This window comes from Lygodium microphyllum, chromosome 5 (genome assembly GCF_053477565.2).
Source record: "Lygodium microphyllum isolate KBCC chromosome 5, Lygodium_microphyllum_v1.1.10, whole genome shotgun sequence".
Taxonomy (NCBI): domain Eukaryota; kingdom Viridiplantae; phylum Streptophyta; class Polypodiopsida; order Schizaeales; family Lygodiaceae; genus Lygodium; species Lygodium microphyllum.
The window spans coordinates 38,502,081-38,527,999 of record NC_141139.1 but is presented as its reverse complement, the minus strand read 5'-3'; the positions used below and the strand labels follow the sequence as shown (position 1 = coordinate 38,527,999).

General features: G+C 40.8%; 1 protein-coding gene across 2 annotated transcripts in view; it reads right to left on the bottom strand.

Annotated features, from left to right (window-relative positions):
• LOC148035705 (mediator of RNA polymerase II transcription subunit) overlaps nt 1-25,919 on the bottom strand; it is a 192,920-nt gene that overhangs the window by 136,817 nt on the left and 30,184 nt on the right. For both annotated transcript variants that reach the window (XR_015690864.1, XM_087677714.1), the window contains exon 4: nt 21,909-22,820. Coding sequence is in view for 1 of the 2 variants with exons in the window: in XM_087677714.1 (XP_087533840.1) it covers nt 21,909-22,820 (912 nt within the window). In the remaining variant the exon portion in view is untranslated. The remainder of the gene's footprint in view (nt 1-21,908; nt 22,821-25,919) is intronic.

Below are 25,919 nucleotides of genomic sequence, written 5' to 3'. Positions count from 1 at the left end.
TTACACATGTCACGACTCACGAGTGAAGACTCGATGGTTTAAAACTTAAGACAACTTAACACAATTATGACTCCATTTTCAAAACCTAAAAACAACAAAATGAATTATAATTTATGACTCATGAATCATTTGAAGACTAACATCAAGAACACTTGAACCGAGATGCATAATAAGTAAAATCAAGATAAAATGATACATTTAACTATGTCATGTGAATAATCTGTCCAAAGTCCAATGACCACTAACCACTGGGTACTAGTAACTACTGAGTAATAAGTATCAAGATCGATAAACAACTGGCAACTGCAATAAAAATGACTCTTGAGTCTTAAGTATCATGAGTCATGACTCCATTCCCCAAAGTCCATGTCACATGAGTCATGACTCATCCGAATTCTGAGTATCTATGCACCATCTCCTTGTCCGACTCTGAGAACTCTTATCGAGAATTTAATGAAGCAATTGTAGCCTCAACCTCAAACTCTAGCTCTAACTTTGCATGTGATGCACGACCATGTGTGGTCCTTACTCTAGTGGCTCTCGTCCTCCTCTATGCACGAGTCTTATCCACTAGTATCGATAGCTTTTCATAGAGCATAGAGTAGATATTCCACTCTTCTTGTGGTATCTCTGAGATGTCACAAATCTTCTGTTAGCAATCTAATTAGCTCATGTGTGAGTCTAGGCTATGCTTGATTCTATTTATTCAATGGCTTCTCGTTCTCTCGTTCATTCATCATCATTCTTCAAGTGGTCTTTCTATTGAAGGGAGGAGTCAATGCGGGTGCCCATGTGACCAGTGGCTCATTGTTATACGCGTCATTCTCGTGTTTAGTAGATGGATTCCATTTCCCAAGCACATCTCTGGGTTCTCTTTCTTTGCAATGTTCTTTTGTTCTTTTATTCTTTTATTTCCTTTATCTTATGTCCTATGTTCAGCAGTTTATTTCAACACTTATGTATTCTTCCATTGCTGCACCACTTCTAACATAGTACGAGATTGCAGGATCTCAGTTCTTGCTATGAATTTTCTATTGATTACAAGTCTTTTTTTCCCTTGCTGATCAAGCTTGCGTTTTTCAAACCAACAAGCTGCATTTTCAGCCTACCCCTAAATTTCACCCTACAATCATTAGTTTGCTTCATTAAATGCTCCACCAGCCTGTGTTTTTGGTTTTCTACCCTTAATTGTGGCTAGGCAACTACTTGTATAGGCCATTTTTGCTATTTTTAGCAGTTTTTGACTGGTTTTTTTACTCATTTTCAATCATTTTTTATCAAATTTTTAGTTACACTGCATGTAAACTCTCATTTTGTGAAGACTTTATTGTTGGTTTGGCTGTATTCCCTCTCCATATACCCTCTATCTTTCCTTCTTTTCCTCTCCAAATGGCTACTCCATGTACTTCTACAGATGATGTTACATGGACCTGACTATCTTACATGGAGTGCTGTGATGAAAGCTTGGTTTGTGCAGAAGTGGATTTGGTACATTGTAAGTGGAGCTATTCCTCGGTCTCAGTGTCCTTTTTCTCTTCTCGACTATTTTGATGAAGACTATTGAGAAATCATTCACCTGCAGTTTGCATTTTGCATTTTGCGTTTAGGGTTTCGCAGTGGACAGCCCCAAAAAGGGGTTGCGCATCCACAATTAGGCACCACCCTAGACAACCCACTCCCTCCTTCCGAGCACCGCCCTAGACAGTCTCTTGCCTATTTATAGGCTACCTCTATCACTCATTCTTCACGGTTGATTCACTCAGTCCATCACCTCCTCTCTTCAACCTCTCTATTGCCCTCACACCCCTTCAAGAGAACATTGCGATTTGTAATTTCGTGGCTATCTTCATCATCTTCCTTGTGCTATCGCACCCTTGTTACCTTGTATCACATTCACTCCATGATTCAAATCTTCATCATTCCATTTATCAAAGTTTATCCTCTCTTCTCTTCTCTTCTCGATGTTTGCTGAGTTCACACTGCGTTCCTCCCCGCAAACCCTATTGTCTCGCTAGTACGTCATCTTTTGACATGGTATCACAATTGGATCTGCTCAAAAAGCAACAAAGATCCTCCACTCCAGTGAAGGCAAATACCAGTGGCGGGTTCTGCATTCACTTCTCTTCTTCTTCCATTGCATCAACACCTTACCTGGCCGCTACTCTCCCCTACACCTGCTAATTTCGACCTACCTTTCAGCTTGTTGACAACTAGCAACTCCTCCCAGTCAGCCGGCAGCTCCTCCCTACTATTGGCAGCTCAGCCAATCTGTTGCCGACTGTTCTCTACAACTCAACAACTCTTTATAATCTGCTGGAACTTGCGTTTCCAGTTGGAAGCTCCTCCTCCTCAGCTGACAGCTCCTCGCTTCACGTGACAGCTCCACCATATTGTTGTGCCCTGCGTTTTTCTGCTAGCACTTCTGCCTAGTCCAGCTCAAACTGATCTACTGGCAGCACTTCCTGACTACTGACGGCATTCCAACACCTACTTTTATTGTTGAAAGCTCTGTTTGCATAAAGTTGGCGCCTCTTTCGAGTCAGCCGGCGATTACTCTTGACTATTGGTTGCAACCTCTTACTATTGATAGCATCCTCCTCTCACTAGTAGTCCACTTCCAATCCTTCCACTACCCTTTCACCCCTCGAGACACACATTGCAGTTCGTGCTTTGCATTGTCCTCACACCTCTTGAGGTGGACATTGCGGTTCATGGTTCGTGGCTAATCTCTTCCACCTCTTTCTTCTTCAACAAGGCACACTTATATCCATGGCTTCTTTACCAACAAATGACCAATCTATTGGGTGCTCCTATTATGGCATCACTGGACACACCACCGATGCTTGCCGACCTCGACCTTTGCTCCCCAACCCCCCAAGAGTATATGCGTCTCCTGCCCGGTACTACTTGTGCCACCTCTCCTTTCTAGGCCACTGAGATCGTTCTGATTGGCTATCAGAGTACTATGCTTAAGGCAATAAGACACATTTGATGTGCACTAAGTCCTTTCAAGCACATGGAGGACCGATTGGCATTATGACCTCCTAAGATTGTTGCAATGTCAATGGCAGTCTTCTTCCACCTATTTTCGGGTACAGTCGCTACCACCACTTGCAGTTCTGCAGTCCACTCCGTCGAGAGACAGTGATTGTTTGATACTTTCTCCTCATTAATCTGCTCCTTCGAGATACAACGACTGCTCGACTCCTTTCTCTTCTTTGGCTTCCCAATCCACTCCATTGAGAAGCAGTGACTGATGCCTACTCATTGCTCAGTCTGAGCTCCACCCTCGCCTACTCACGTTCGAGAGGCCACCTCTAGGAGTTCTTCACCACCCCAGATATCTTCTTCAACACGATCAACGGCACTTTCTTTGTTCTCAAACATTTCAGAGTCCATGATCCATGAGTGTTTGAATTCCCTATCTACCTCAAAGGGGGATTCAAAGGGGAATGATCTTTCTTTGCCTTCCAAGGGGGCATCTACATCTACTATGACTTCAGAGAGGTTCCTATTCCTCCAGTTTCAAAGGAGGTCCCCACCCACCGCTCAGTCCTTCGCATACCCTGGCAGAGACTTTTTTCTTCTACCCTTGGATGGGATGGCTTCCTTCCAACGGTTATCTTACATATTGATACCCAGGATCTTGAGAATCTACATAGATCCGAGGCCTTGGAGGTTCAACCGCGACTTGGTGAGACGAGGCCGTTGTATTCCTTCTCACATGGATGCACAAAGCTAGTGGCTTCTCTCCCAAGGTTGAGTTTCACGTCCTCCACTTCACTCTGTCTACTGTTCTTTATTGCAGGTTAGCTTTCAAGTGGAAATCTTGGATCTTAGGGATCCTCTACATGTTCTTCCTCCTCTTCTTCTTGCCTTGGTCACTTGGTCAGCATGGAATCAACTCTCGAGATCGAGTACAAGGATATCCTTATGGTTCTTGGCATCACATAAAGTCCGACATTGGTGTTTTTTAAAGAAGTTCTACAAGTTGTTACCTCCTGTAGGACCACCAAAAATATGGTCGAAGCTTTAGATGTTGTACGAGACACCTTTCCCCACGCGTGTTGTGACCCTTAATGGGCAACTTCAGCGAATGAAGTTTGAGTCCAAGGACACAATTCAGTCATTTTTGTTCCGTATTATACAAGTACAAGACCAGCTTTGACATATGCAGTCTGTCCTTCCAAAACCACATCTAGCGAGCACGGTCCTCTACAAGCTCCCCCCAAAGTTTGATGGAGTAGCGAATGCTTTGAGAGTGCAGATATCCTCTACACTTGTGAGCTTTACACATATGTCCTTGATGCTGCTTAAGCATGAGACATCTTTGTGTTTATAGGGAGGCTCTCACCTCATTATGACAGTTTCAGTGATGCCTTTACAGCTTCAGAGAGGAGTGACAAGAAGAAGAAGTCAAAGACCCAGTATTATCACTATGGTAAGAAGGGTCACTTACGAAAGGACTACGAGGAGTTAGCAGCCTTATGGAAGAAGAAAAGAAAGCAAGATGCGGACTCCTCCGCTACATCATCCTCTTCCTCAAATTTCAACTCCAATACTCCGATCAGGGAGAAGTCCATAGCGTGGAAGGAATCCACTTCTTCAGACCGTGGGAAGGGCTTGACTGTCCCTTCCTCAATTGCTTTCTAGTCTAGGTCATGCGGTCATCCCTCACAACTCTCCGGTGTGCCACAGAGGGAGTATAAGAGAGTAGTGAGATAGGGTAACTTAGTCTCATCTATGTAGATATACAGGTGTATAGGTTTCAAAGACAAACGTTTCTAATGCACCGACCGAGACAGGTTCAAATCCTAGAGCTGTGATTGACATCCAAGTTTACAATGGATTGTTTACTTGACACAGAGCGAGCTTGGCTCGTAGACTTGAGCTCACATCAGGAGATACTTTGGCGGTCTTGGCTAAAGGCAAGGAATCCATGGTCACATATATTCAGAGGCATCTTTGGCAGAATGGTCTTATATGCTACTATGAGACATTGTTAATAGACACAAAGATCTGTTATGAATCTTCTCTATTTTCGGGGGCTGATACGATCTACATTGATCTCGAGTTCTCTCAGAGGCACCTTGGTGGTGGCTTCATCACCCACTACTTGGATATCCATGGTTCTACTCTGGTGGTTCTTTGTTGTATATTATTATCAGTGTGTCATTGTATTGTATCAGATCACCCATGATCTGAGAGAGAGTGTAGTAGTCTAGTCAGCTCATGTGTGAGTTTGAGCTATACTTAATATTATTGGGTAATTTAGATATATTATAGTGGTCATTTTAGTGATTATATAGACATTTATTATTGGTCGACCAGTAAATACTAACCAACCAGCTGCTATATTTAGTATATTTTGGGTCTATTTATTCAATGGCTCCTCCTCCTCTCATTCAATCATCATCATTCTTCACGTGGTCTTCCTATTGGAGAAAGGAGCCAATGTCGGTGCCCATGCACCCAGTGACTCACTGCTATATACGTCATTCTCGTGTTTAATATATGGATTTCATTTTCCAAGCACATCTCTAAGTTCTCTTCCTTTGCAGTATTCTTTAGTTTTTTTATATTTTATTCCCTTTCTCTTTTGTCTTGTGTTCAACAGTTTATTTCAACACTTGTCTATGCTTCCATTACTTCACCACTTCTGACACCTTCTCTATAACAATCTTATCAACATTCACCTATAAAGATGAACGAGACAAAGATATGAGAGAAGACTCAACATGTTCAATATTCATATATATTACAATTTACAATCCAACTTCCAAGCAATGACAAATGTCAAGGTTAAAAAGTTAATTATACATAATACTATTCATTACCTACGAAGGCTTAGGAGACTGAACGGTCCTCTCAAGAAGCTGGAGATTGCAATGGCAAATCACTAAACACTCCAACTGGGCTGTTTTGGGCTTGTTTCCCTTTTTGGTATAGAGGAGAATCCATATATTCTAGTTTCTCTCGATAAGCCCTAAACTACAATCTTGCAAGAGGGCGCAGATGGCAATGTGTTTCTACTCAAACCTAAGAGATTGAGATTAGGTAATTGCTAATAGACAAGCTGCAAAATCAACATTTAAGTAGACAATAGATTATAGAATTCGTTACCTGGGATACATAATGCATGTAAGGCCCCGAACAACGTAGTATGCCTAACAATTATGATATTTGCTTGTTTTCGAGATTTAATATAAAAGAGAATGAACACTTAAAGCTGAAAATGAAAATTACTCACAAAATTCACCGCCATGAAAATGTAAAAGTAATGGAGACAAGATTGAGGGTTGAAGATGGGCAAACCCCCCCCCCCCCCCCCCCGAAGGAATGTATTTCTACTCAACCCAAGTCCCTTAGGGAAGAGCTCTGTTACAATCAACCTGAGAGTGAGGAGAAATAATTCTCTCTCTCACAAAATCATGCAAAGATGTACAAACACACATGCATTATCTATCATGCAATGATAAGAACTGATTTCTTTACAGTATGAGAGAAGAAAGAGGGGAAATCAACCTTTATCCATCGTTGAACAGTAGTACATGGATAGGGCTTGCTTCTTGTTGCTAAAATGGAAGAAAGAGCTTGAGAAGGAGATGCTGTAATGAATTTGATAATGGAAGAAACAGCTTGAGAAGGAGGCCCCATCCATCCCCATCCATCCCCATTCATTCAGCATCATAGAAGAGGGAATATGGAGGAATTTGATAATGGAGAAGTGGGGGATGATGATGGGGATGGATGGGACCAGTTTCTAGCTATCTGTGGGTGTTGTACATGAGTTTACAGCAAAGAAAAATGATGCTGAATGAGCCATGTAAAATGGGGATGACCACCCAAGGGAAAGAGGATTTTTTATATAAAGTTCAAAAAGTGAATGAGAACTCATTCTTTGGTGTGTGGAAAATTGGACTCTTCTTCTTCTCTTCTTCTCTTCTCTTCTCTTGCTTGCTTGAGGAAGAGAGTCAGAGTAAGTGAGGGAGAGAGTGCGTAGTGGCTATGAAAGATGGAGCTTGAAGGAAGAGGCTTGAGGATGCTTGAGCATGCATCACAAATCGTGGAGCTATCAGAGTGCTTGAGAGAGAAAGCAACTCAATCGGGCATTAAGGTAAGCTCACTACACTCGTAGAGAGGGATAGCACGTTAGCTATGTGAGATGTAGCCATTAGTGCTCACTTGAAACGCTTGACCAATAAGCAATCAATGGGTCTTGGCGGTTGACTGCCTCCACAAATGGCCTCATCAACCTCGCTCAGTGATCACAAGCCTTTGGATTATGCTTAGGTGACAAGGGAAGGACTTGGTACACTAGTCTAGATGCCGTAGAGTGCAATGACTTCAATGACCTCAAGAATCTCTTCATTAAGAGATTCTTGAAGACTGGGTACACAAAAAACCTACTAGTACGGCTGATAAATGTCAAGTAGAGGGATAAGGAAGATATCCGGGATTACATGACCCGCGTAAGGAGTCTCTTCAAGAGAATCCCAATGGTCGAGTGACTAACCGAGAGAGTAGTGTCAACAGTATTCATTAATGGAATACAAAGCAAAGAGCTCTACAAGACCTTGGCCGAAAACTTGAGCTTATATCGAGACCACTGACGAGGGTCTTTGAGACCATTAGAGTGGACAACCAGCTCAAGGAGAGAAACTCTAGGAGCTCAAATTGAGAGGAGACTACCTCTAGGAATTCTGAGAGAGCCACGACAACAAGCAAAAGATCATACCCAAGTACTCAGGATAAAGGCAAGGACACTGACTCAAGCCAGGAGCTAGCAAAGATGAAGATAGAGCTAGCTAGATTACAATAGATGATGAGACAACAAACACGGCCTCACATCTAATGCATGTATTGCAATGAAAACCTCATGCCGGTTGAGTATCAATACCCTCGGTTTTGATCTTGTGCCAATTGTGGTAGATTCAGCCATGATACCATGCATTGCAGACTACTGAGGAGACTTCCGTACTCACAACCATATAATCTTCCAAATCTAGCGAATAGGCCGCCAAAATTCTTCGGAAGGGGTAGGAGGGCGTGGGGGTCGTGGCGCAGCTCCGGGCGCAAGTGCTGTAGTATCCCCGCTAAAGTGTCCTCCTGTGATACCGTTGTGCGCCTCTGAGAGCACATCGTGCATTTCATGCTCACATACGCATCTACGTAGCAGACCGCCTTGCCCCAGCCTATAGAGCTGGCCTGCAATCAACTGATAGGGCTGGATCTTTAGGATTAATCACCTAAGCCGTGCCCGTTCTATAGGTCGTTCGGCCAGCCCATGCTCGAGTACTTGGACTATGTCATCTGCCCAGTATGGTGTCAGGTCGGCCCTGCGAATGGAGGCCGCGGGTGCGCCCCGGTCGGATGCGGAACGGTGCGAACTGGTCCGCCGCTCGACGCGGGGCGCTGGTCAGCGTGGGCCGGTGCGGCGGGACAAGAGCGGGCTTTAGATGGCTCGCCGATGCCGTCGCGTCGACCGAGGAACGAAGCGTGCGCCACTCGTGGAGGGCTCTGCACCTGCACGCTCGGGACGCTGGCGCTCTGGGCTTTCCATCCGACCCGTCTTGAAACACGGACCAAGGAGTCTAACATGTACGCGAGCCGGTGGGTGGCAAACCCACGGAGGCGCAAGGAACCTGACAGGTGGGATCCCCTTCACGGGGTGCACCATCGACCGACCATGAAGGATCCAAAGTATCTACTGGAGAGCTTTGGAAAAGATGAATTTTGACCGGAACCTTATTTGAGCCTGCTTTTATCAAACTTTAGCAAGACATATTGGCCTTTTTCAAAAGCCAAAGGTCTTCTTCGCTTATCTGCTTGCTTCTTTTGTCGCTCTTGGGCAACTTTGATAGTGGCTCGAACTTGATCCATTGCGGTTTTTAAATCTGAAGCAAACTCATCAGCAACAAAAATCTTATCTTTAGTGCGAATAATTGGAGAAGGAATCACTTTACCCTGTACTATTTCATTTGGAGCTTTCCCTGTGGATGAGTGCACTGTATTGTTGTAAGCAAACTCCAATAATGGAATATATTTCTTCCATTGTGACTTATGTTCACTAACATAAGCTTTCAACACATCCAAAAGAGTGAGATTCATCACCTCTGTTTGGCCGTCAGTTTGAGGATAAAAAGCTGAGGAGAACTTTAAAGTGGTTTCCAAATTCTCAAATAAAGCACGCCAAAAGTTACTTGTGAATTTGGAGTCTCTATCTGAAATGATCTCAGAAGACATACCATGTAATCTGAGATGAAATCCATTGTGATAAATTCCCATGTATCTTTGGGCACTGGAAGAGGTTGCAACAATCCTGGAATCTTCTGCCTATCATATTTGGATTTTTGGCATACCAAACAAGCCTCAATGAAGTTATGTGTATCTCTTCGTAATGTTGGCCAATAAAAGTAGCGCTCAATTGCACTTAGAGTGGCTGCCCTCCATCTATGCCCTGCATAAGGGGGTTCATGACTTTCTTTAAGCACCTTTTGTCGAATAGAAAGAGTGACACAAAGGCGATTGTTCATGAGAAGGTAACCATCTTTGATGGAATAATCTGGATGAGAACCTCCTTGCTGTAAATTTGACCAAATTGCTTTTCTCCACATCATTTAGACGGCAGCTTTCAAAGGCTACGGCATGGCCTTCTTGATTTAGAACTGTACCAATACAATCACCGCAAGCATTTGCTTCCATCACAAATGGTTTTACCAGATCTGAAATGATAAGAACAAGTCCAGAAGTAAGAGTTGTTTTCAGCCTTGTTAAGGCTGCCTTCTCTTTTTCCTTCCATTGGAAAGAGATCTTCTTCTTTGTAAGGTCATGAAGTGGAGAAGCCATATGTGCAAAATGCTTGATGAAGCGGCGGTAATAAGAGCATAAGCCAAGAAACGATCGCACCTCATGTACATCATGAAGATGAGGCCATTCTTGGATTATCCTGATCTTTTCAGGATCCATCTGAATCCCTTCAGAAGAGATGACATGCCCAAGGTAATTTATTTTATGCATGAAAATTTCACTCTTTTTACCATTTACCAAGAGTTGATTTTGTTAAAGTTTTTGTAAAACAATTTCCGAGTGTTGATGATGCTCCTCTTCATTCTTGCTAAAGACAAGAATGTCATCAAAGAAAGTACCGACATATTGTCGATGCTCTCTAAAGATGCGCTCCATCATTCGATTAAAGGTGGCTGGTGCATTGGTTAATCCGAAAGGAACCACCAAGAATTCATAAAGACCGTATGAAGTGCGGAAAGTAGTTTTGTGTACATCTTGTGGTATTACCCTAATTTGATAATAACCACTCTTTAGATCAATGCGGCTGAAAACCTTTGAGCCTCCTAGACGATCCAAAATGTCGTCAATTCTGAGAATAAGAAACCGATTCTTCACAGTGATTTTGTTGAGGGCTCGATAATCAATGCACATCCTGAATGTGCCATCTTTCTTTTGAACAAGAAAAACCGGTGAACAAAATGGTGAGCTACTTGGCCTAATTAGCCCACGGTTGAGTAGGCCTTCGACTTGCTTTCTGATTTCTTGTTGAGGACGGCTCACACGGTATGGTGCTATATTAGGATGAGAACTGCCCGGGATAATATCAATATGATGGTCTTTTGGCCTTTCTGGGGGAAGCTGATAAGGAAGATCTTCCGAAAAACAATCTTTTTACTTTTCCAAGAGCTGAAGTCGCTCTTGGTTTTCAGCATTCATATTATCTTTTACATCAGTGACATAAAGCAAACAACATTGAACATAATCCTTAATTGCTCTAGAGACTTGCATATGGCTTACCATAGGTATGGTGTCTCCAGAAACTCCAGCTTGGATCTCGTACTTCTTGCCTTTGTTGGTAAGTTGAATCTACTCTATGATTCCAGGGCATGCCAAGAATCACATCGCAACCATCAAGGTCTCCGATACAGAAGGTATCTTCATCACTGTAGCCTTGAATTTGAAACTTGAGCTTGCCAACGTAGGGTGTCACAGTCTTCACTGTGTCACCTTCATCAGCATTTAAAGCTTGGCGAACTTCTGCTGGAGTGTCCATCTCTTCATTCTTTAATCCAAGCTCTTTAACTAATTGCAAGGAAATAATATTTTCATTCGCCCCAAGATCTTCAAGAATAGTGCTTGCTTACCTTGCAACTGTCCCCAAGCTTTTAATAATTTGCGCATCTCTGGAGTGTGAGTTGTGTTTGCAACTACATCATTGATAGCATTGATTTTCACTGGCGACTTAGGCTTGTTGTCAAAAACCTTGCTTTGTCCCTTGTTTGGACATTGCTTCGCTATGTGGCCTATTTGTCCACATTTAAAGCACTTCCCTTCTTTCATGAAGCGTTGCTTTTCTTCTTCAGAAAGTTGCTTTGCTTGTGGGTATAGATTAGAGCAAAATTGAGGAGCATTAGGAGGTGCATAGGGCTTCATCTTCTTTTGATTTGATGGCTGCTTTTGCTGCTGTTTTTGTCCTTCATTTGGGGCTGAATACTCCTCATCATCAGCTACTCTCTTCTTATCATTCTTTTGGAATGATTTGTTGCCATTGTGCTCCATTTCCCATGTCTCAGCATAATCAATGAGTCCCTTGAGACTAGAACAATGATAATGATTAAGAGCAGTACGAAGTTTAAAATGCAAACCTCCTTGAAACTTCCTAAGCTTTTCCGAACTGCTGATCTTCTTGAAATGTTGGACCTTCAAAAGTAGCTCCCAAAATCTCTTGGTATAGTCACCAAGTGACTCATTTTTCCTTTGTCAAAGCCGATCCCATTCCATTTTTACATCTCTTTTGAAATGAACAAGAAGAAATTGGCTTTGTATCATGCGAACAAAGGACCGCCATGATTTTGGGGCAGCATGATCATATTCCAACCCCGTCCACCAAGTATGGGCTAAGTCGGTTAAATGTAAAGCTGCAAACTTAATCTTTTCTTTTTCTTTATACTTGTCACGACCATACAAAATTTGAAATTGACGAATAGACTTCAGAAGAAGATCAGGATTTCGGGAACCATCATACATACTGAACTTCATCTTCTTTTCAAGTTGAGATAGTGACTTAGTCTTCTTCTTCTTCTTATGCCTTCGTCCATGCCCGGATCTTGAGGTTGAAGATGATGAAGCGCTTCATGGGGATGAAGATGGAGACAAGGGTGAAGAATGTCGACGCCTTTGACAATGATAAGGTCTTCCACGAGAAGGGTGTGACTCTTCGTCACTAGAAGAGGGTCCATCAGAGTAGGCGCCAGATGACTTTGAAGAAGAGGATGAGCTTCGCACGATCTCTTTCTTTGTCTTGAAGTAGAATGGGACTGCCTCTTAGAAGTAGTTGGACTTCTTGATCGACTCCTTTCATTGGTATGGCTTTGTCTCCTTGAAGCAGATGGGCTTCTTTTCTTGAATTCTTTGGGATTCTCAACTTTTTCTAGTTTGAGAAGTGGGTCACGAATTCGCTGATTCTCCTCTCTAAGACTTTGAATGGCTTGAAGGATAGCACTCGACTGATCCATTGAGACTCTTAAGAAAAAAATATGCTCAAGCACTCAATGCAAGGGCTGAAAACAAACAAACTTATAATTGTAAGGACTACCAGTGTTAGGGTGAGGACCGAGCCAAAGCTCCGATACCATTGTAAGGCCCCGAACAACGTAGTATGCTTAACAATTATGATATTCGCTTGTTTTCGAGATTTAATATAAAAGAGAATGAACACTAAAAGCTGTAAATGAAGATTACTCACAAAATTACAGCCATGAAAATGTAAAAGTAATGGAGACAAGATTGAGGGTTGAAGATGGGCAAAACCCCCCCCCCCCCCTCCCCCCCCTCCCCCCCCGAAGGAATGTATTTCTGCTCAACCCAAGTCCCTTAGGGAAGAGCTCAGTTACAATCAACCTGAGAGTGAGGAGAAATAATTCTCACTCTCACAAGATCATGCAAAGATGTACAAACACACATGCATTATCTATTATGCAATGATAAGAACTGATTTCTTTACAGTATGAGAGAAGAAAGAGGGGAAATCAGCCTTTCTCCATCGTTGAACAGTAGTACATGGATAGGACTTGCTTCTTGTTGCTAAAATGGAAGAAAGAGCTTGAGAAGGAGTTGCTATAATGAATTTACAGGCTTGCTGTCCTGTAAAACAGCAGTGATAGAAGAGGGAATATGGAGGAATTTGATAATGGAGAAGTGGGAGATGATGATGGGGATGGATGGGGCCAGTTTCTAGCTATCTGTGGGTATTGTACATGAGTTTACAGCAAAGAAAAATTATGCTGAATGAAGAAAAACGAGCTCTTATTTATAGGAGAGGGAAGAGCTAGTACAAAAGGGGAAAGTGGAGTAGCACAAGACAAGTGTCCAGCCACATGTCATGAGATGTGACAAGTGGTGGAACACTTAGAAACTTGTGTGACAAGTATCTTGACACTTGTCTCTTCTCTATGGCCTTCCTTTTTGGGTTGAATACTGTTAAGAATAGAAACAACCAAATTTAGTAAGCACAGTCAGAGTACAGAACTTACTATTTTTAGAATGACATCCCTATTTTTTAGGACTAGCATTTTTAGGCTAATTCGAGGCTCCTAAAATTTAGGGACCTCCTAAAATTTAGGTATCTCCTAAAATTTAGGGACCCGCCAATATGGGTGTCATATGAAAGCTTTTTCCGTGTACATTGCAAAAACGGTATCAGAATCTTCATATGACTTTCCTATGCAAAGAAATGTGCATTTCAAGCTTTCAGCCCACACATACACATTATACAAGCATTTCATGATCATGTCATCTTGTTGATTGTAACTGTCTGTTCTGGTGGATCTAACCCACACTTCAAGGCATCAATCTTTTCTGTGTGCGAGTCTAACCCTGATATGCGTGAGTTCTGGTCACAGGCGCCCAATCGGGCCATATAGGTGGAAGTGTGAACTATCTTTTCTCTAACCCACCGCGTGGGTCCACCATAACCTGTGACCACTCATCACTGGCCAGCTCCAATGCACTTTTCTTTATATCTAATTAGTGCAAAGGAAATAAATTTAATAAATCATTATATAGACAAATTAATGAAAAATGATACAAATTTTGTTTCTATAGAGTTGTGACAATGCATTAGATTATCAAGATTCAAAACATAAAGTCACAACTCACATACCAAAGTAAAAGCGCAATTGCCGTATTTCTCTCACCAAGAGACATACTAAAGCTACATCTCCTGAAGCTCTAGCTGTGGGTTAGCCAAAATAAAAACAATGATTGCGGAATGCCAACAAATCATTCTCTACTATTCTCATCATATCTAGATCATCCCCTATGAGACGCATCATGTAGTTCATGAAACTCTCCTCCAACTCCTCGCTAGTGTACTGCTCCTCACTACACCAAAGAGAATACAATATATCCATGACAGCATGCATTGATTTATGGAACCAATCCCATCATGCATTCCACACTGCACAAATCTCATCAACCCTTGAGAATGAAAGATGATGGATCATAGATAAAATAAGTTAGAAACTTAAAATTTAGAACAATTATCAATGAGTCGTTAATACTAAATAATTAAATATGTAAAAGTTAAACAATAACTTATCTTAGGACAAAAAGTTATTGCGAAGCAAGGCCTTGCCAATTTTATCCATATACTCGTATAGAAGGCTCAAAGTATTCCCCTCCATATCAATAATACATCATATAGAGTAAATAGGAGTGAGACTTTTTACCAATGCCTTTGCTTGAATCCATCAACTCTCATTTAAAATATTACACCTAAAAGAAAGAGCCTTTTGAGACTCTCTCACTCCATTTGAGCCACTCCTAGCATTCAATGGTTTATATCAAATTTGAACAAACCTATATCAATCTCTCCATTACAATAAACATACAAATAAATCTAGTGGTGACAAAGGGCTTCAATAGCTCAACTCAAGTATGCTATTGGCTCGAAACATGCTTGTCATGGCCCCATCCTTATAAATCTTACCATACTTGTTGCCGTCTTGAAAATGTCATCCACCCAAGATATTTATCCAACATCTTCAATAAGCAAGTCAAGGCAATGGGTTACACATGGAGTCCATACTATGCTAGGAAACTCCTCCTTAAGCATACATCCCAAAGACACACAATTACTTCCATTATCTCTCATCACCTGCAACACATTTTTTACTCCCATGTCCATGATGATTTGTTGCACAGAGCCATCGATGGCCTTAATGAACATGGTGGCTTTGCATGAACACACCAAAACATTGTATACATTTCTTCAGCACATATCCGATCATCCATCACATAATGTTGTACATCCATATTTCGTCAATGTCTCCTTCAAGGGCTCAAATTGAGCCTCTATGGATGTTTTTTTCTTTCTAAGCTCCCATGTGCATAATGTATCCAAAGATAGGTCTTCCTACTCACTACCTTGATTGTCTTCTTTCATCCATGTATAGTGGCCACATTGAAAGGGATAGCCCACTGAATAAATTAAAATATGAGTTCCCTAGTTGCCTTCATAATAGCCTGTCTCTGAAGTTCTACATGGACACTTGTACCATGCAACGAGCCCCTTTGTCCACTACTACTAGAAGATAGCAAAAATGTCATTTTTTGCACTTGGACCCAATAAAACAAAATCACATACTCAAATACAAATGTTACCACTTAATCTTGGATAGCAGATACTAGATTGGCCCCAACACTGTGTCCCTTGCGGTATTTCTTTATTTTCTATTGCACTAGGAGCAAGTATATTGAGATTGCTCTAATCCCCTTCGCTTTCCAATGCCTTTTGCTGTTAAAAATGACCAGCAAGCCTTCTTATCACTTTGTCCCTTGATTCACCTAAGAATTGACCTTCAATTAACCATTGGTAGGTTAAATCTAGCTCCAAATCTGATTGGGATGGACTGGCCTCTTGGAAACACTGAAATTGCATAGCTTTTGGCCAAGGAGAGCTGCCGAAGGAGGTCTACGCATTGTCATCTTAAGATATCCTCCTGGCTAAGCTCGATCATGGGGCCATCTAGGAAGTTGCAAAGAGCTGCGGCAGAAGCTACTCTTCTCTCCGACTCTCCTAGCTTTTTGGCAATGTTTGCCAATGCCAAAGGTCCTCTCGACACCATCTAAGCAACTTTGTTGGACGAGTGACGAATTAGGTTATCATGTGTGGCTGCATACTCACCTTCCTCTGCCTCCCTCTCATCATCTTCTTCTTCTTCTTGCCCTTTTTCTTTTTTCTATGGTCCTCTAAAAAAAAATTTGTGAGTGTAATGCTTGACAATCAAGATGTGCCATTGTCATTTTTATACACATACACACACCCCACACACTCCACTCTGTGTGTGTGTGTAAATGCACGCATGCAAGTTGTAATAACCTTTTTTGAAGCCCCAAACTCTAACTTTAATATCAATCCCTATGTAAATTGGGATTCCTCTTTTGGAATGTCAACAATTTCTAACTTTACGATGGTTTCATAAATATTTTGGCAAATTACACACAACCTATTGAATTATTAGTAACTTATAATGGACAATGTGGGATTTAGCACATCTTTGCTACATAATATGTTGATTTTGGCAAAATGGCCCAAAGTTTTAAGACATTTTATTCTTGAAGTAATGAGTTGCAAGAAAGTTTTAGTATGAGTTTATTCTATCATGGAGTATCTCACACACACACACACACACACACATGCACACCATACACGCAAAGAACCATAGTTTTAACAGGTTGGTGAGAGTGGTAATGAATCTTTTGATTGCCAAGACATCATAGAAACATGCCACCCCATCTAAAGAGAGAACATTGATGCATGCTTTCTTACTTTCCTTTTGTATCTCATCATGTGAATAACCTTTTTCTATCTACTTCAGTGCAAAGGCCTAGCTAATAGGAACCAAGTTGGGCCCTTATATAGTAAGTTTGATATAAATTTCTTCAAGATTGAACCTTTAGGCTTTTTGCTATACAAAGTTGAATTTCACTCCTTGCTTCTACTTACTAGACAATGTGAGTGAACAACATCAATAGCTTTATCTTGGTGTTATTTTCTTCAAGATTGAACCTTTAGCCTTTTTGCCATATAGAGTTGAATTTGACTCCTTGCTTCTACCTATTGGACAATGTCAATGAACAATATCAACAACTCTATCTTGGGTGTCAATATATATCAATGCACACTCATAGTAGGATAGAAACTATCAACACAAATAAATTCATGTATAAACAGCCATGTGAGGAGGGATAGAATCTTGTGAACTAAGACGCCAATCTTTTGAGGCGACCAAATCTTGCAGTCTGTTGGAATATATAATTGAAAAATAAAAATGAAAAAAAAGGTGATACAAAAAGATGATGATATTTTAAATATTAATAATAAGGAAAAATGCCACATTGGAAATGCGCTAAAATTTTAGAGTCAAATTTTTTTTAAATGAAGTTTTGCAATTGAAAAAGATTCAAGCATTAACTCTAGCGGTTCAAGAAGATTGAGTGTAAAATTATATTGTGGCTTTGCATTTACTGAAAATATTCTCAAAGGTTGTCCAAGTAGCATGTCAACATTGTCTTGGAACACAAGACCCGACTGTTAGCAAATATGTCAGCTCATGTGTGAGTTTATGCATGATTTAGGGCTGAGCATTATTTAGATTATTTTAGGCATTTTTTACAGTCTTCATTTTGGTCCTATTTAGCATTTATTGTTGGCCAACCTGATCATATTGAGGACATATTTTTGTCCTATTTATTCAAGCTCTTCCCCCTTAGTCAATTAGTCACTCACCATCACATTTGTGGATCTTATGCTGGGAAGAGGAGCCAACACTCGTCCCATGCAGCCAATGACTCATTGTTATATGTGATTGTCTTGTGTTAGATATATGGATTTCATTTCCCGAGCATACATTTATTTCAGCACATGTTTATGCTTCCATTGCTGCATCCACTTTTGACATTGTATCATATTTCAGGTTTAGTGCTCCTGCTGTGTTTTCTTTACTGATTTCAGGACTATTCTAACCATTACTAAATCAAACGACTGTTGTTCCAATCAGATGCCCTATTTTCCTGTATTTTTGCTGACATCAGCATCCGTACAGCCTAGGTCAGCACCTCTATTGCCTACACTCTAATCCAGCTTGCATTTTGGTGTCTCTATATCTCCTCCTAGCTAGGCCACTGCATCATCATGCCATTTCTGTTGTTTCATGCAGTTTTTGGCTGATTTTTGCCTTTTTGTAGAAGATTTCTACTTGTTTTGGTCAGATTCTGGTGAATATTGCATGTCAACTCTCATTTTTTGCAATCTGTGCATGTGGTTTGGCTATGTTCCCTCTCCAAATACCTTCTTTTCTCTCCTTATCTTCTCATCCTCTATAGATGGCTCCTCCATGCGCATCCACTGATGATAAGTTACATGGAGACTCCAATGAGGCTTTTGCAACTTCAAAGAGGGGTTCGAAGAAGAAGACATCAAAGACCCGATGTTACCACTATGGGAAGAAAGGTCATTCATGGAAGGACTGCAAAGAGTTAGTGGCTTCCAAGAAGCATAACATAAGGAGAGGAAGATGAAGTGGGATGCGAACTCCTCCGATGAGTCATCATCTACCTTAGACTCAGATTCCGATCCTCTGGCCAAAGAGAGGACCAAGGTGTGGAAAGGATCCTCTGGTTCCTAATCATGAGCTCACATGAGGGGACACTTTGATGGTCTGGCCAAAGGTGGGGAATCCATGGTCACATAGGTTCCAGAGGCATTTTTGACAGAATGTTCGTGTATGCTACTAAGAGACATTGGGACAAACACTCAGATATGATATGATTTTCTCTATTTTCACGGCTCCTACGATCGACATCGACATCAGGTTTTCTCCGAGGTATCTTGGTGATGGCTTGCGCACCCACTACTTGGGTATCCATGGTTCTACTTGGTGGTTCTATGTTGTATGGTTTATGACTCATTCTCATTGTACCATTGTATTGTATCACATCAGCCATGATCTGAGAGAGGGTGTTTCCAGATATGTCAGCTCATGTATGAGTCAATGCATGCTTTAGGGCTGGGCATTATTTAGATTATTTTAGGCATTTTTTTTATTGTCCCTCGATCAATCAGTCGCTCACCATCTCACTTGTGGATCTTGTGGATCCATGCAACTTGTGGATCTTGTGGATTCCATTTCCTGAGCATACATTTGAGTTCTCATCTGTATTGTGTTCTTCAGTGTCCCTTCTTTCCTATCTCTTTTGTCTTGTGTTCAACAATTTATTTCAGCACATGATTATGCTTCCATTGTCCACTTCTGACACCAAGGTGGCTAAGTTTACAGCAGTAAACACTATTGCTGTCCACCAAATATGGCTGATTTCTAGTACAAATGGTTGAGATTTGCAAAGATACTTCGCGGTAAGATTGGAGAATAAGAGAGACTACTGAGGGGAGAGAAATTTCAGATATCTATTGCCAAAATGAACTAGAATCTACTGCAATCTTGCTATGTACAGCTGATTTTCTGCAACCCAACCCCTACAAGTGCTGAAAATGCTATCACTTGTCCCCCAAGGAGAGCAAAACCTATCGGTGCCTGTTCACAACACTATCATCAGCTCCTATAGACCCTTGAGCAATTGTCGCCTACGAAAAATGCCCCTCCCAATGGCTGGAGCAGCTTCCACTACAAGCGCCTACAGCTAGATAGTTACTTTCCTCCTTCCTTCAACCTCTCCCAAGCTGGAATGAGCTCTCTCCAACCTCCAACATCTTTTTATCCACTTGCATGGAAAAGTTTTGCCAAATGGCAACCTTCCTAACCCATTTTCAGTCATTTTCAGTCATTTAAGTAATTTTCAAATTTAATTAATTCTGAAAATTAATTCACCCCTTTGTCCTTGCCCAAACAATTAATTGTGCCCATCCACAACCGAATTGGCTAGGCTAGTTTGATGCCCAAATGGTCCTATGCATCATTTGACCCCTCAACCAATATTAATCAATTAACTCACGCCTAGTTCCTAGTTGTCAACCCACTAAGACTTATCAATCAAATGAATGCCCTAAGTCCAAACTAACAACCGCTACCACCTAGCACCTATCAAGCACAACTTATTACAAAATATTGTCTTTGGCACCCACTGACTTCTCAAGGTCCTTCGACCATCATTGTGAAATGACTAACTTGCACATCACATGTGCCCCGAACATTTGCCATTTGATTAACAACTTAATTAAATGCTAAGAAAAACATCAAAATTTCACATCGTCATGACAACCATTAGGATGAGAAATAAGGCAAAACTAAAAATTAAGATTGCTAGTTGTTGAGTTCTTAGCTTGGTCTTCCCAAGTTCAAAGCTTTGGCCTTTCCTTGTTGTAACTCATCAATTTCTAGAGCTAGCAAGGAAGAAATACCACAAGGGACACCAAGGTCTAGGGCCAATCGATGTAAATCAGGGTTCCACCACCCTTCTCTAAAAGGAAAGCCGATTTCATGGTTTCATCAATGGGATACATCAACTCCCTTGAGTAGGTAGGCCCATGGCACCTAATTGTAAGCTGATTTCAAGCAAAATCCTAATTATGCTCAGCTGTCTTTAAACATTTAGCAAGTGTGTCTTCTAGCAATGAAGAATCTCATTATGGTGGTGCCTTTTAAACATGTAGGTATAAAGGTTTTTCATCCAAGTGATAATCCTTTTTCTCTCCCTATTCAAAGTTACATATCATGCTCCCTTATCAACTAGGTAGACTTAGCTTGAAAGGGTTATGGGAAAAAAGGATTTTAGAAGAGTGCTCAAAAGAGTAGTTATGAGGGTGGAAGGACCAATGCCATTTTCCATTGGATGATGCCATATAGGAGTACTTAGTAGGTGAACATGGACATGGGTGCATAGATGAAGCATTGAGAGACTCCTAGGAGGTCTTGCATGAATTGTGTAAAACTACGTGTGAATAGCCAAAAAAAAAGTAGTAATGGCCTACACTTGTTCTAGAATGTGTACTTACCCTTAGGGATGCCGGAGTTTTATGCTGAGGAATCTGAAAAACATGGAAACAATCCATTGCCCAATCATAAAATGGGCATTCAGCATGTGCAGCATGTTGAGAATACACAATTTATTCATAAAGTTGGCACTTCAATGCCTCAAGATGGTGAGAATCACAGAGAAGAGGATTCAGATCCCAAATTCAATGCTCAACTCATGGCAGCAGTGGGAACCTTGTCTCAGCTTACCAAAGACCCATGCTTTGCTGGCTACCTTTGAGGCTATTGTTTCTCATGGTTATACTTATTTTAGAAAATTTGTATACCAACATCTTTTTCACAGCCATATCACTCAAGGACTGGATAGACTTCACTATGATATTTTAAATAAGTGCTTTTGAGTCTTTTTGTCTACACTTGCATAGTGAGTTCAGCCACTTTGCACATCCACAATATTTATCCACCAAAAAAAGAAATGCATACATTTTGGTATATACATTATACAATTTCGAAAAGGTAACACTCTCTCTACCTAAAGTTAGAGCTAGTGGATGAGTTAAGAATCAAGGGTGGAATCAGCTACTAGTGTTGTGCATTTACCTTGGTGATAATTTTCGTTGAAGTTTTCATAAATAGAATTCTCTCTTCTTTTGGTGGGGAGGAGAGGGAGACTAGGGTTTTTCTTTCCCCAAGGGATCACCAAGAGAACCAATCTCTAAAGGACAATAGTTAATCTGATTTGACTGTAAAATTCCTCCAGAAAACCATTGCTTTGGTGAACCAACATTTGAAAGGGGCACAATGAAAATCAGTCTAAGAAACTCAGGCATCTTAATTAATTGTTACACAGGTTTAAATGTACTTCAACTTGTCAATTTATAAAAGATTAAAAACTCATAATCTCACCTCACCATATAAGGGCTCCCCCATGACTCCCTGGTATGTAAATGCAACCATGCGTTGCGTTGAAAATGTGGGGCACTGTAGCTGCTGATCCAACATATGCATGTAAAGTGCTATTTTATCCCGTCGGCGATGTACTTCCAAAAAGAAAGCAAAAAGCACTTCATCTTCAGGCCAACGTTCTATCTGCAACTGTGTGCGATCATGCAGCAACACATAAAACGGTAGAGGGCACTTATCTTCATCCACCAAGGTCTTAATCACCTCTAAACAGCTGTAAAGCCATTCTCTAAAATCAGATTGTCGATGCATAAGAATGGCATATTCATCAACTTGATTTGGGTCAACTGCCTTCCATGTGTTAATCCATTGGACCATTTGGCTTAAAATATCCAGATATGTAACAGGTCGCAACTCTGATTCAATTGCAATCAGCATCACCTTGCAGACAAGTTGTCGAAGCTGTGTCGCCACTTTTTGGCCCCTAAATGAAGCTGGAATTTTTGATGGTGGAAGATTTGCACTTGACGAAGGATCTGGGGCCTTTGCAGGTGATTGTACAGCAGGATCAATGGCTGAGTAAGTTGGAGAGCCTATTATTGCAGAAGCTGGAGAAGCTGGTGCTGGTGTAGAGACCTGAGTCAATCCAATTGAGGTAGCAACTGTAGAAGGACCTGAGAGACCCCCAGCCACAGGAGTAGATGTGGACAACGCATGCCCAGGCTGAGTAGAAGATTCTATTGCAGTGGCAGCCCGCAGCAGTGATGGTACAAAAGAATCCCAACTCAATAAATTGAATCTTACTAAAATGCTTGCTGCAAATAAGAGAAACTCAATGCGAACCATATGACCACTACAATTAACGAGCAATGTGGCAAGGGTGGACTCAGCAACGATTCGTAACTGCTCTTGGTCCTGCAAAAAAAGGACAATTTACAAGCTTGCAACTCATGTATAGAAGTGAAGGCCATTTCAACTTAACTGAGAGTTGAGAGACAAGTGCAACCATGCATTAGATAGATGTGACAGTCATAGGATAAATGACATTGCAGCTACACTCCCTCTATGTAAGTGTTGCCATAATGCATCTGTGCAACCTCTTACTTGGACCTCTTTTCCTTCATACAGTACACTGGTAATGATCACATACACACTTTGTTCCCAGGCCTCTTGCAGCACCAACACACCGTATGGTAATCAAAGTCATACCAGGCTTTTCATGTGAGAGGTCAAAAGAAAGTGGAGCCTTACTGTTTACAGTTTCTATGTAAATAGTCATTTGAATGTCAAGATAATAAAGCAAGTTGTCAGCAGTCAAATTCACTTCATGGATAGCAAAACTGACCAGAATTGAAAATGGAATTTATGAAATCAAAAACCAAGAAAAGTCCATTACTTTATGACTCAAGTCCTTTCCCTTTTTTCTTGGAGTTTATAATCTGATTGTAATGAGAATTAATCAAGATAATGCTGTATAATACAAGTTACAAGTTCTTATTTAATTGTGTCTCCCATAATAATACATCTCACTGTGATTATCTCCTCCACAAAGATCACTGAGATGCCTGTGTGCACATAACAGTGTGGAACAGGGTAGTTAGGTATGATCCGTTAAGTCCTTAGGCATAATGCAGTACTGAATGTATACAAAAAAATGTCAAATAAAATCCAATGTTTCATACAGTCATTAAAAAATACATAGGAAATTAAGGGTTATGGTCTAGTAAGTATTAGTTGTTTTTAACATGAGTGGCATGAGCTAGAGTGGTAAGTGAGGTGCAGGAAAAAGGAAGAGGTAGAGGAATAGGTGGTAGGAGAGGAAGAGGTGGAGGTGGAGGTATGAAGGTTGAGGTGAGAGCTTGAAGCTTGGAGTTGAAGGATGCAAGCTTGAAGTCAAGGATGAAGGGTGAAGTGGGAGAGGGCTGTTTCATAGCAGGTCCAGCCAAAAAACGGAATGTGTTGTTTTTATGTGTGTTGGGGGGGGGGGGGGGGGGGGGGGGGGGGGGGGGGTGTGCGATTTGTCATATGCTATTTTGGTCAAACGATCGTCCCATCCAAACCAGACAGATACTAACGATCGTCCCATCCAAACCAGACAGATACTAGAGAGATCGGATGGATCCGTTTCGTCCACAAACAAAATGCAACTACGGTGTGGAAGCAAACAATGAGCAAACTGGGTGTATGATGGGGGCAGGAGGCATTCTCATCCTAAGACATCTACCTATGTTTTTAATAAAACAAACATTCCACAAGAGAGTGTGCACCCACATGCACTTCTGCATGCATGTTGATGTGGATACTTGACCCTCCCCCAAGTTGGAATTGGACATTCATGACATTAAAGGAGACAAAGGTTATGCAATCTGGTGTAAAGCAACAACCTAAAGAACCTACCCAACATCTCAATGGACCAAGAGATCTATACAAGAGGCACACGGTAGCTCCCAGCACTCATGGGCAAACAAAAGAGATTTTATCTTTGTATAGACAGGCCCAACAAGAGATAGAAACTCATGGGCAGACAAAAGAAGATAGCCCAGCAAGAGAGAGGAACTGATGTAAAAAGGCATGTTAGTCATACATCCTGATCTCCACAGGTCCAAAGTAGATGGGCTTTTCTCTTTGCATTAAGAAGAATGGATCGCATGCTGATGAAAGGAGGGGAGACCCTGGCAAGAGAGAAAGAAGGAAAGAGGCTTGGGAGGAGGAGGAGAATCATGTTCTTTGCTTGACAGCCAAGGAGTATGTATGATTTGCTGATCATAAGGGAGAAAGGAGATTTGAAATAGTGAGGTATGCTTGCACATGTGTTGCTCCAATGGAAAGGACTTCAAGTATACCATCATTTGCCAGGCGCATATCTATCATTTCATAGGTTGAAGCATCCTCCAATATGGATATCATGTGAAAGCTCTTTACAAGTTCATTACAAAAATAGTGTTGAAATCTTCATACAACTTTTCATGCAAAGATATGTGACTTCAAGTATACCATCATTTGCCAGGCGCATGTCTATCATTTCATAGGTTGAAGCATCCTCCAATATGGATATCATGTGAAAGCTCTTTACAAGTTCATTACAAAAATAGTGTTGAAATCTTCATACGACTTTTCATGCAAAGATATGTGCATTTAAAACTTTAAACCTACACATGCACGTTGTACAAACATTTTATGATTATACCATCTTCTTGATTGTAACTGTTTGGTTTAGCGAATCTAGCCCATACTTCAAGGCATTAATCAAGCTTGACCTGGATATGCTTGAGTTCTAGTCACAGACACCCGATCATATCATATAGATGAAAGTGTATACTATCTTTTTTTAAACCCACTGCATGGGTCCACCATAAATTGTGACCACCAATCAATGGCCAACACTAATGCAATTTTCTTTATATCTAGTAAGTGCAAAGAAAATAAATTTAATAAATAATTAAAATAGAAATGAAACTAATTCTTTTTCTGTTGTCTTATGGCAGTCCTCCATCTTTCATTTAGCTATTCTCAGCTAAAAAACTTCTTCATATAGCCAAATAATGTTTAGATAATCCTTTATAAAAAAATTATCTATCCACTATGCATTTATTGCTAGTAAAAAATTTTATTTTAGCAAGAATTTTTGCATTAGAATAGCACTTCTTGTGGTTCAATTATTATGTAACACAATCTTTTCACATACCAAGAGTTGTTATTTTTCTTTGACTTCTTGGGGATCTTTAACAACAGACTCCTCTCATTCTAGTCCTATGTAAGGCTTTGGTTAACTTATATTGAAAGCATTGTGTATTTTCCAATGAGCAAGAAGCTTGAGTTGATAAAAAACTTCATTTATTTTATCAATTACTTTGAAGAGTCTAAAATATCTACTGGAGAGCTTTGGAAAAGATGAAATCTGATTGAACCTTGTTTCAACCTTCTTTTACCAAATTTCAACAAGAGATATTGACCAATTTCAAAAGCCAAATATCTTTTTCATTTATTAGCTTACTTTTTTTTTCGTTTTAAGGT